Raw genomic sequence first — 12,901 nt, 5'->3', positions numbered from 1 at the left:
GGGTCAGAGAGGGCTGTGAGGTGCATGACTGCAGCCCGGAGGTCGCATCGTACAGCTGCACCCGCCTGGGTGAGGCCGAGGGAGACGGGTGAGGAGTCTCACCACTTTGCTGCCACTTGGCTCTCTTGCCCGACACCGTCCATCCGTTTCTGGTAAACGGGCCCGTGAGGCAGAGGTGCAGCAGCTGACGCTTGCCTCCGTGTTTCCCATAGTGGACCAGGAGCATCATTTCCAAGATAAATATTTGTTTTATCGATTTCTGGATGATGAGCATGAGGATGCCCCTTTGCCTACAGAGGAGGAGAAAAAGGAGTGTGACGAGGAGCTGCAAGACACCATGCTGCTGCTGTCGCAGATGGGCCCCGACGCCCACATGAGGATGATCCTCCGCAAACCGTGAGTGAGACCGTGCGGCTCCCCCTGCAGGTCACCCGTGCAAAGGCGCACACCTGGGCGGAGGAAAGCAAGGCTGACTTCAAAAGACGTGGCCGGGCTTCCCTGGTGGCGCAGTGGTTGAGAGTCCGCCTGCCGATGCAGGGGATGCGGGTTCATGCCCCGGTCCAGGAAGACCCCACATGCCGCGGAGCGGCTGGGCCCGTGAGCCATGGCCGCTGAGCCTGTGCGTCCAGAGCCTGGGCTCCTCAACGGGAGAGGCCACAGCAGTGAGAGGCCCGCGTACCACAAAAAAAAAAAAAAAAAAAAAAAAAGACGTGGCCTTCCTTTCCCCAGGGCCAAAGGAGAGATGCTGAAGGAGTGACAGTATGTCTGCCTCTTGTGTTTGAGCCAGATAGTTCCACTTCCCTTTTGCATGAGTTAAAGCTAGAAAGATTTTTCGCAGTCGGCTCGGGGTGTCAAAGCTGGGTCCACATATTAAATGACCTTTGGTCCATGACAAACAAACTGCTCTGCTTCTGTGCCAGACTGTGGAAGCCCCTTTCTTCCTGATGCAATAGGACAGAGGTCGTCAGAACCATTAGACCTCATACCTGTGCTTGTATGCCTACTTTCATTCATTCAGCACATACTTTCACCCCATGCGGAGGCTTCTGCTCCTTAGCTTAAAGACACATTCTTTTTTTTATTTTTTTTAATTGAAGTATAGTTGATTTACAATATTGTGTTTGTTCCTGGTGTACAGCGAAGTGATTCAGTTTTATATTTTTTTCAGATTATTTTCCACTGTAGGTTATTGTGAGATATTGAATATAGTTCCCTATGCTATACAGTAAATCCTTGTTGTTTATCTGTTTTATGTATAGTAGTTTGTATCTATTAATCCCATAGTCCTAATTTATCCTCCCCCCTCCCTTTCCCCTTTGGTAACCATAAGTTTGTTTTCTATGTCTGTGAGTCTTTCTGTTTTATATATAGATTCACTTGTATTACTTTTTAGATTCCACATATAAATGATACCATATAATATTTGTCTTTCTCTGAGTTACTTCACTTAGTATGATATACTCTAGGTCCATCCATGTTGCTGCAAATGGCATTATTTCATTCTTTTTTATACCTGAGTGATATTCCATTGTGTGTGTGTGTGTGTGTGTGTGTATATATATATATACACCACATCTTCTTTATCCGTTTATCTGTTGATGGACATTTAGGTTGTTTCCACGTCTTGGCTATTGGGAATAGCGTTGCTGTGAACATAGGGCTGGATGTATCTTTTTGAATTAGGGTTTTTATCTTAAGGGCACATTCTTAAGAGAACGCCACTGCTCCAGTAAACTCTTCAAGGCCTCCAATCAGCCAGTGAGGTGCTCCCTCCCTTCCAGCTCAGTGGAAACCCACCTGACCATCAGCTAAAGTTGAGGACTCCGATGAGTTTTATCAGATCAATCCAGAAAGAGTGTATTGAGCCCCTCATCTGTTCAGGGCACTCAGCTAATTGCCACAGGGTATATGAAGAAGGGTATATGCCTCAGTCCCAACCTCAGGGAGACCTTTTCAATGAGGGGTGACTTGGCCCCTGAATCTGAAACCACTGCACACACAGCTTATGTTTTTCTGCTGGAAACGAAATCCCTCTCCACCCGGCAACCGGTGTGCGCCAGCTGTGGGTGTCGACTCTGAGTCACTGGCTTGGCCGACCTCCATTCGTCAGCGGGGCTCGACAAGAGCCTTATACTTTACCCGTCTCGCGTGTCCCCTGGGCGCTTTCCAAGAGCGAGGTGTCCCTCAGACCAGCTTCCCGGCGTGGGCCCCGCACACCAGCTCACGGCAGCCTCTCACCGCACCCTCCTTCCCTTTCCCAGGATTCCCCCCTTTCCCTTGCCCTTACTCCGTGCTGCAAAAAGGCTCTTCAGCATAGCTCATTTTTTGGTCACACCGTGACCCCTTTGTCACAGCTTCCTCTCGGGTCTCAGTGTCCTGCACCGTGTGTTTCAGTAGACCTTCCCTCCACCCAGTTAGCGTCGTCATCCTTAACTCCAGAGCCATGGTTTTTAGCTCCTTTAGCCTCCAGACACTTTCTTCAAACAAAAATGTTGCTGGAAAATCCAAAATATCAAACAGCAAAGCCAGAGCTTCACTGACCTAATCATGCGTCGTAGTCAAGAAAACTGCCCAGGAATTTATGTTTTCTCTGCCCTGAAGGACCACAGGGGTTGGGGAGCGAAGGGAGAATCCCCAGGGCTTGGGGAACTCCGATGAAGGCCCCCACTCTAAACCGTGTTCTCCTTCCTGTCAGACTGCTTCCCCTCTCTCTTCCCCACACCCCCGTGTCTCACTGTCCTTCGTTTACCTCATCATTTGCTGACTTCATCCCCTCTTGCTCTTCTTGCTGCCATCTTCATTCAAGCCCACATCACACAGTGGTTCTGAATCAGATGGGGGCAGCCCCTAGGGGCGTCAGGAAATGTGGGATGCTGAACACACACCAGTGCCTAGAACCCTCCAAAACAAGCTGCCCTGAAAAGAATGCCCCTGGTGAGAAACATTATTGGAAACTGCGAGTTTCTTAAAGGCAAAGACATAGCTCATTTTACTTCATTCATTTGGTCATTTAACCAATATTTATTGAACATCTATTTTGTCCTAGATACTATGTTAGTTGCAAAGGCTGCAGCATTGAACTAGAGGGTTGCACTTCCTTCCTGGAGCTTTCTGTCTGGGACAGAAGACAGACCGTAAACAACTAGTTATGCAAGTAATCATTTAATCACCACTGCACTACATGCTACAAAGGAAAATGTAGTGTATGTTGATAGAATGTAATATGGAGAGGGAAATTGAACTTGTTGTGGAAATTAGAAAAGGCCGTATCCCTAGCTCTGTGCATTACACCAAGCTGACCATCAGTAAACCTTTGCTTAGTGAATGAATGAATAAATGAACATTTAGCCCCAGCTCTGATGTTCCCTCAGCTCTCCCTTGCTTCAAGGGAGACAGAAATGCCATTCAATTCACAAATATTTCTGAGCATCTACCAAAGATGTTTTTAAAAAGTAGCAAAATGGTTCATGCCTTTGGAGAGTTTCTAATCCAATGCGATAGGCACTCCCAAATTAGATTCAGATGCAACAAACATATATTGAGTGCTGGTTGTGTGCAAAGCACCACGCAAGGGATATTTGTGCTAATTGTTTGATTCACCCTCACAAGAGCCTGAGAGCTGGGTTCATGAGTTACCCTTAGAAATAGGAGCCTGTACTTGTGCTTCTCTTTTCTTCCATACAGCATTGAATCGCATGATCCTTGGCAGCCCAAAGATTCTTCAGAGAAAATTACATTCCAAAGTTTGGACTTTTTTAACCTATCACTGGCTGCTAAAGTACAGGTTTCACCAGTATCCCAAGGTACATCATTTTGGGTGCCCTTGGGATCTTCCCATCTTTTCAGGTTTTATGAAACCTCAAATGTTGGAATTGGGCTGGTAGTTCTTTTGACTTGGTACTCTTAGATTTCCTTTCTATTGGAATGACAGCCCCTAAGAAATGGAAAAGTGAAAAAGAGGGAATCTAATTTTATGAGACAGACTTTCAAACTATACACACACACACACACACACACACACAAAAAAACATTTTTTTGATCTGATAATAACCTTTGGAGCTTCTACTTTACTTAAGTGGAAAGAAAATAAGCTGAGTTGATCAAGAATTGACGGTATCACTGCTGTCCTTGAAGAGAGCAGCCGAGCACTTTGCTCCTGGGAACTTGAGGGCATGTTCACAGGTTCTGTAAATGTTGACTTTTTACTGCCCAAACTGCCAAGTCATTAAGAAATATGGAGGCAGAGATGCATTGGTTCCATATTGACCGGGGCAAGACCCCCCAGTATAGTAACTCAGCACAGCTGCATTTTATAATAGTCACCACTGCCAGAGAGGTTGCAGAACTCTGATAATTACTGAGAAAGAAATAACACAATATTCTTTGATGAGAAGATTACTTTGAGAATTTGATTGTATAATGAAGATGTTGCTTTGAAAGGTACTTCCTATTGTTCTGAATCTGAGACTCACTAGCAAAAAAAAACGTGTCACTTGTTTTGACAGGCTACTTAGAAAAATTCTCTGTTTATTACATTAACTGCGGCATTTTAACTGTCAAACTATGAAAGAATGTTCTGTAGTTTAAAAAACAGAATAGAGCTTCAGGGGAAATTTTTTGGCACACTCTTGTTGCTATTGGTATTGAAAAAAAACATACATTCTGAATGCGAAATTAGCTTTTTATGTGGTGGCAGGCAGAGTGACTCACAATGCCCATCCCGGTTTTACAGGTGCAGACCTGGATGGCATTTGGGGGCAAGTGCTATAGAACAGTGACAGTTTGATGGTGCTGTTGTTGCGGCTTCCAGACAGGGCCATCAAACCTAAACTGAGCTCTTGGAGCTTATTGTTTTGATTTTGCTTTGTTTAAAAGTCTAAAAACAAGAGGTTACCCTACAGCAAATAGATACAGTGGAGACCCTTACCAGCAGAAACATGGATTCTGGCTACCTTTGAGCAGGTACTTTGGAGAGGGGCCATGGGCAAAGAGATGTAGAATGAGCAGGTAAGCAGGATGTTATGAACTTGAGGCCAGCTGGATAAAAAGAGACTTCAAGGAGACAAAGAAGGCCCTTGCCATACAAGCGTCCCAACTTCTCCTTCCAAGTAAAGTGAGACCTACTGCTGCACTGTTTAGAATGATCTATCAGAAACCAGCCTAAAGGCGGGAGGGAAATGAAGAAGATGCCATTTCCCAAATCTAATTCTAGGTTTGTCTGCAATTTTGAAATTCCCTAAAAGCCTAGAAGCTTAAGACAGTTGGGCCTGAGCAGAAGGGGGAAAAAAATGAAATTAAAAAAAAAAAAAATATATATATATATATATAAACACATAAGAGAATTGTTGGTAGGTTCTGGAGTCTTCCAAATGGGTCAGAAACTCATAAGCTGGAGTTCATTTAATTCATGTGATCGAGTAATATTTTCTAACATATCCTATGGGGCATAAGATTGAAAGGAAACAATTTAAGATAATCAAGTGATACGAGAAAATACCAGAAGGGGGAAGGAGGGTTGTTTTATCAGTCAGTTGGCTACATTAAGACAGCCTCCACCCTCTGTTCCATGCACTTGCTCTAGAGGGCACTTGAGAGGCTGTGTGTTTTCATTAGCAGAGCCAGCTTTTTTTTTTTTTTTTTTGCCGTACGCGGGCCTCTCACTGTTGTGGCCTCTCCCGTTGCAGAGCACAGGCTCCGGACGCGCAGGCTCGGAGGCCATGGCTCAAGGGCCCAGCCGCTCCGCGGCATGTGGGCTCTTCCCGGACGGCGGCACGAATCCGTGTCCCCTGCATCGGCAGGCGGGCTCTCAACCACCGCGCCACCAGGGAAGCCCGAGCCTGCTTTTAATAGGGTCTTTACCTGTCCAAGCTGTTTTGGAGGGTGTGAAATTTGAAATCCTGATAGTTACAGGGAAATGTGTTTCCTCAGGGGAACCCAGATTAGCAAGCCTAAAATGAGTGGTGCCTAGGGGTTTGATTTCTGTTGGGATATGCCAAGAGAATGTTCAGAGTTATGAAGTCCATCCTCAGATGCAAATCAGATGAAAAGAGAAGCATGACTGAAAGACCTAATCTTTATGAAATTTAAAAAAAAAAAAAAAAAAAGATTTTATTGTGATTCTTTTTCTTCACTGCGTGACCAACTTTGCCTTTGTTTTTCCTGGAAAGATTTCTGTGCCCTAAGTGTAAGCTTGTGGAATTTACCAGAAGAAATGATTGCAGTAAGTGGGCATTCGTTTCTTGAGTTTAGATTTGCCTCTCCCCTATGAAAGCAATTTACCACTTATTCCTCATGTTTACATGCCCAGGAACCCAGCCATTGGATTGCTGCCATTAGGATTCAGATCTGGGAGACAGAAAGATGGGTGTAGCTGCCGTTTACAGTTTAGGGATCATTATTGGATTGCCTCAAGATTTTTATGACTTTTTACTGTTAAAGTCAATCTGTTCCTCGTATACAAAATTTGGAAACTACTGAAAAGAGTCAAAGAAGAATAAATAACACCTGCCAATCACATCTTCCAGAGATAATTATTATTGACGTTTTGGTGCCTATCCCTCTGGTTACTTTTCAATCCCTAACTTTTTACACTTAATAATATGTCATGGCATTCTCTTTTAACCTTAAGTATTTTTTAAAGGTGGGATTTTTAATAGGTGCATAGTAGTCTATCCTCTGAATGTTCCTCAAGGCATTCAGTTTGTCATGGTTGGATGTTTAGGTTGATTCTCAAGTCCTTTCTTCTTAAGGGCAGCAGAAAATAATATTCTAGTGCTCTTCTTCCCAGAACAAAGAAAGAATTCCTAGCCTGGCAGGGGTGCAGGAGTGGGGTTGTGGCTAGAAAGATGTCAAGGAAGTTCCAGCAGGGAAGCGAAGGAGTGCCCAGACCAGGAGTGCTGGTAAATGTGGCTGGAGAGTTAGGCTGAGGTCAGATTGAAGAAGGTCTGCTTCTGTGTTCCTTGGATATTATTTTATAGCCATTTGGGGCACCGTTGACTGGTTTAAAGGGAGATGTGGCATGGCCAGCTTCGCAGTAGGTAGGTTTTTCTGCTATCTGTAGAGAATGGATTGGAGGGGCTGAGACTAAAGATAGAACGCCAGATATTGAGTTTTATGAGATTACAATTAATTATATTTAAGGACAGCATTTGAGATACATGCATTTGACCTAAGAGTCTGCTAAATAAAGTGAAAGCAATATTAAGCACAAGAGCCCCGGATTCTAGTATTACCGAGTTACCAGTAAGTCCCCCAACATCTCCAGATTACAGACCTCTTAAACCATAAATTTAATATCTGCTTACTCTCTCCCAGTTTCACAAAGGGATTGTGAATGGAAAAACAAATGTAATAGTATTGAATCACAGCCAACATTTATTGAACACACGTGTGCTAGGCACTGTGCTCAACAGTTGTCTAATTCAATTCTTTCAACAGAACCACGAGGTAGTTATTAATATTATCCGCATTTTATGGATTAGGAAAGTGAGGCTTAGGTTAAGTCACTTGCCTGTGTTGATCCTGAAAGTGGTGGACTCAGGATTCGGTCCAGGTCTTTGTGACTCTGGATCCTGTGTCCTGTTCTGTGGTCTACCACCTATCCCAGGCCAAAAAGGCTTCGAAATGGCCTCTTGGCTTTGTTCTTTGAGCATTACTGAGGAAAGATGTCATGGAAATCTGATTTTAAAATAATTATTGCAGAGTAGTCTCATCTCATTAAGTTATTACTGCATAGGCCTGGATGAGGTACAAATGTACTGTAGAAAAAAATTATATCAACACACTAGCCAGGATCACAAACAAAACTTAACAACTAAAAATGAGTCACACTCTACGTTTTATATAGTGACCTCACATATATCACCTCTTCGAACCTCAGAATAGCTATGAACTGAGTAGGACTAATGTTATTATCCACAATTTACAGATGGAGAAATTGAGGTTAGTAGATGGCGAGTGTCCTCTTTAACATCACACAGTAGTATACGTGGCTGAACCAGGAACTGAGCCCAAGTCTGCTTACTCCAAATCCAGTTTCATTCGCTTTTTTCATGGATAATAATCTTTCCTCTCTAATAGATCGCCTAAACTTCTTCCTCTCTGGTGGATTTACTGAACAAGCAGTGGAGTCCCAAGAAATATGGATAATCTATCTGTCCCTGATTCATGAAGAGTTAATTTTTATAAGGAGAAATAATGTATCCACATGGCATCTGCTCAAAAAGCATTTGCATTTTCTACCTGACACGTATGTCTCATACACAAAGGCAGGTTGCTGTACTATCTACTTCTATCCAAATTGGTTTGTTTTTCTCAAGTTGCTGCTTAAGTGTTTTAAAGGAAAATATTTATAGTCGTACCTTTTAAAAGGTTTAATGGCACGCTTCTATCGTGCCCTTATAGTAAACACTTCTGCTGGGAGAATTTCTGGCATATTCGGTTTCTAAACATGAAAAACCTCAAATCACACTGTCCCCAAAACACTTAGCCCTCAGAGGCCCTGAATCACAGAACCCTGACCCCATGTCCTGATGGGGATGACTTCATTTCTCTCAAATATCCATGAAGCTTTTACCCTTCACTGCAGTTGTAAACTGTATTCATTTCCAACTTCACGGAGAAGGGAAGAACCCCCGTGTGCACAGGCTTTGCTATCAGAACTAGAAAATGCCTAATTGTATCTGATAAGCTTAAGATGTCCTTTTCTGGGTTAAAGGTAAGGTGAGGGGTGGTGGTGTGTCAGGGAAGTGAGCAGACAGAGCTGGGCAGGACACCTTAAATGGCAAGTCACCGAGCTCCTGGAATGACTCAAATACTTAACTGCTAACTCTTAGGAAGCAAGGGTCCTGGGAGGTGAGAAGAGAAAGAAACAAACATGTTGTGCTGGTTTTTTAGACAAGGGGGTGGAAAACCACACCAAACTTTCCTTTAAGGGAAGGGGGGTGAGGTGAGATCTCAAGATCTGAAGAGTGTTGGGAAATGATCCACGCTTGAGAAATGACTTGAAAGCAGGAGGATCGGGTGGGTTGAGGTGAAGTGTTGCCACCAAAATAAAGCATTCCACCCCCAAGAAAAAAATAATAAAGCGTTTCCTTTATTTTGACGCGTGATCAGGTCTTGCTTAGATATTTATAACATTGACTTTTCTGGGTATTTTCCCCATGCACCAGGGAATACGTCTACTAGGCGACAGTTCTCGAAGAACTGGATCTTTTCACCTGCCTAGGTTACCACTGGCCATGCCAGTGTGCCTGCTTAGTGCCTGGACGAATCCCTCATTTTATCCACGTTCCAGTAACTGAGTTGCTCTGTCTCTGACCTTGATAAATTCCTTGATAAAACTGTATTTACCAGCAGCTTCCAATATCACCTGAGTCCTCCCATCCTTTAATGTATAAAATGCCTCTCCCTCCATCCCCGTTTATTATCTTGTCTGTAACTAAGGCATTGCTGCCGGAATGCATCCCCTGCAGAAACTAGGCCTTTCCACAGCAGGATCCAACAAATCCACATCAATGTGGCACCACGCAGATTTGTAAAGAAGCAGGGATGCCTAATACCTCTCCCTGTGACATCTGGAGAAGGACGAGTAAAGACCAGGTACATTCACCGGCTGCCACTCAGAGCAGCCGGGAGAGTCAATTCACTTCCCCAGCCTCGCATGTCCTCTGTGAAGGTGCGTTGGGAGTTCCCTCCTCCCGCGCGGGGCACAGTGTTCCCTTGACTCTTGAAAGCCAAATTGCCTTCAGTCCTTGGGACCCTTTCATTACTGTTGGAACAGGCTGGGGGCTGATCTGCAGGATCTCTTCTCCAGTTTTCTCTCTGTCCGCCCCACAAAGACCAAAGCATGAGAGGTACTTAATGCCACTGTTTGCCACGACGAGCCCGCTTTTGTTCAGTGATCGTGGTAGGGATGGCTCCATGTTAGATGTGGTGTCGGACGCTCTTCCAGGGGGTGGGGTACATCGAGAGGAGAGAGCTTTCGTCTGTTTCCAGAGCAGAGAGGTGAGTCTCTTCTGAGACACTAGATGGCACAGCGGCTCTGAGCGGGTGGCTCCGGCTTGGCTGGGCTTGTTCTGTCACTGCGGCCACAGAGTCCACTGGGATGGGGGAGGGGCTCCCATTTGATTCGGTGGATGCAGGCTGGCCACACCAACTTTCACTCCATCTGGCCTCCTCTCTGGGACCTCCCTCAACTTTCAACCCTAACAGCACGTCCATGGAAACACCTCATGGCACACCTCTCCCGAACGCTTTTGCTGCTTTGTTAACTGTGAATATGCTCATTTTCTAAAGCAAGTCTGTTCACACCCTGCAGTCCTGACTTCTCTCACCTTGTTAAAACACGTGCTGTAAACAGGACCAAAAAGTTGGTTCCTACCTGGGTGGATCGCCCAGGGACAGTGGCCTGCCCTGTGATGACACTGACCACTGTAGACCACAGGCTCGTTTTTGTTTTGTTTTTTTTTTTTCCTTTTTTCCCTTTTATTCGGGATGTTATTTAGGACTCGCAGACTAAACTGTTTCTAGGCTTTGTTCCGTTCTGTTTCAAATGGCTGTCACGGGTTTCTCCAGGGCATCCAGCAAGCCCCGTGGAAGTCTATATTTCTTCGTTTTGGTTATTGATGAATGGAGGTCCAGGGGTAGAATAAGTTCCACGTGGGTCTCTGCAGGTTGGCCATCCACACTCCCACCCCTGTGAAGGCAGTGGGGGCCATGCTTCCGGACAGGCCTTGCTTTATCAGAGGCATGAGGGGGGCAGGCAGGGTGAAGCCACTACCATCTTCCCACGAAGGAGGCTCTCCCAGAACAGAGCCCTTCCCGGGAAGTCCCTCCTGGGAGAGCTGCCACTTCTTTCCGTCCTCTGTGTCTGGCAGGAGGGCCCAGGCCTCTGCTTCCTTCTCAGGCTCCTTCTGAAGCAGGTCTCGAGCTGTAGCCTGGCAGTGAACCCTGGGGCAGGCTGCTGCTCGGCACGTAGAGTGGGAGAGGGGCCCAGCGGCCCCCTGTCCTGAGTGGAGCAGTATTTTGATGAGCCCTGGGACCCTCTCCTGCCCTTGTCTTATCAGCAGTGCTGTCTCCCTCCTGTGATGGTCTCTTCCGTGAGTCCAGAGCTGTGTCTGCCTCCAGACACGTCTCAGCCTTCTATCCCTATCTGCCTCCTATCACCCGAGAACTCCTGAAACTCTCATGTCCACGGATAGTGCTATGTTATGGTTTGTCGTGGTGACATTACGTATTTTCAGTGCTGTTTTGGATTTCTAAATATCTTTCCTATCAGACCTTTAGCATGGCAGACAAAATTCTGACCATAAAAAGGGTCCTACCCAACAGGTGCTGCTTGGCCTTTCATGGTCATCTCTGTCCAGGCCCCCACTGATCTGGACTTAGTTAGACTGAATAACTTCAGCTGGTCTAAAATGGTAACTTCTTAAAACTGGGTGAATAAATTTATAATCCTACAGAAAAATCTGTCTTTTCTATCTTTGAATGGGATTTGGAGTAACAGGTGAGATCCAACATTCTCATCCTGTCTCCTCCCTCCATTAATAATTAACTACTTACCATGACACTTATGTGTGCTGTACCTAAAGTGAGTTGTGTCATGGGCACCTTGTCCTAATGGACCTTCAGTGGGAAGGATAACAGAGCGTGAGCCCCTGTTTCCTTCAGGCCACAGAACAGGAACTGGTCCTTGGCACTGCTGCCATCTCCCCTGGGCAGACCTTGACTTCCGCACGAATCATGAGAACTTGTGCGTGCATTCATCTGATGGGATGGATTGAACACCCTCCCCCTTAATAACGCCATCCTGCATGTGTGCCATATTTCCAAAGTATGAATGCTTCGTGTATATTAACTCATTTAATCCCTATTTTTACAGATGTAGGGACAAGGCATTAGACCAGTTGGGCACCTAGGAAGTTCCTGTTTTAGACCTCAAATCCCGTTTCTGTTTTTAGCTTAGCACCCTTTGCACTACCAGATGCTGCTTCTCTTGAGAAGAGCAGTGTAAAATCACGGATTTTTAAGCAAATAACATCCTTCACAGTATGTTGTAATTGCCACAGCAGTTGGATCATGTGCCATGGAAGAATACATTTTGGAGAACCAGTTTTACCTAGGCGAGAGGACATCTGAGCTGGGCTTGAAGCAGGAAAAAACTAAAAATCCCAGGCAAAGAGAGGAGCACGTGAAGAGTCTTGGAGGCGAGAAAGAGCTTCGCGTGTCTGAGGACCAGGGAGATGTCTGGTTATCCCTGGAGCAAAGAACATAGACAGCCATGAGGGAAGGTGTGAAGAGAGGAAAGAGAGATGAGTCTAGGAAAGTCAGTTGAGGCCTGCTTTAAGAGAGCCTTGTGTGATGATGAGGGAGCACTTCTGGACAGACTGAGCTTGTGACACTTGTGGGTTGTCTGGGAATTGATGGCCGGGAAGCTGTTGGAGCTCAAGAGAGAAATCTGTTTAGAGATAAAGATTTAGGTCTTGGCATCGTATAGATGAAAGTTGGGGACTTTTCCCACGGAGAGAAGGTAGAACGAAGTGAGAACAGAGCTGAAGGTGGCAGAGCCTGGGGGGCACAGCACAATTCAAGAGGTGAACAAAAAAAACAACAGCTCATAAAGGACACTGAGAAGAAACGTCTGGAAGACCAGGGAGAGACGGAGGAGGGCACTGGCCTGGGGGAGGAGAGCTTCAGGCTGTGCTCAGTAGTGTGGGGCAGTGGGAAGTTGAGTGGGTTTCGAAAATAGCCTGAAAGTTGCCATCTTTACCTGTCTTCTCCCACACTTTGGTGCAGGTCCTAAGACTAACTCAGCGGCTCAAAGGGCAGCCTTGACACACTGTCACGTTTTCAGTATATGCTGCACTGAGGTTGACACGCGGTCACGTTTTCAGCATATGCT

General features: G+C 45.5%; 1 protein-coding gene across 4 annotated transcripts in view; it reads left to right on the top strand.

Moving 5' to 3' along the window:
- Positions 1-12,901, top strand: part of RAPGEF4 (Rap guanine nucleotide exchange factor 4) — a 318,960-nt gene that overhangs the window by 235,942 nt on the left and 70,117 nt on the right. For all 4 annotated transcript variants that reach the window (XM_029224814.1, XM_029224810.1, XM_029224813.1 and 1 more), the window contains one exon: positions 213-396. In XM_029224814.1, the coding sequence (XP_029080647.1) occupies positions 213-396 (184 nt within the window). The remainder of the gene's footprint in view (positions 1-212; positions 397-12,901) is intronic.

This window comes from Monodon monoceros, unplaced genomic scaffold (assembly GCF_005190385.1).
Source record: "Monodon monoceros isolate NGI ecotype Baffin Bay Population unplaced genomic scaffold, NGI_Narwhal_1 Super_Scaffold_16, whole genome shotgun sequence".
Taxonomy (NCBI): domain Eukaryota; kingdom Metazoa; phylum Chordata; class Mammalia; order Artiodactyla; family Monodontidae; genus Monodon; species Monodon monoceros.
This window is presented reverse-complemented; position numbering and strand designations above follow the sequence as displayed.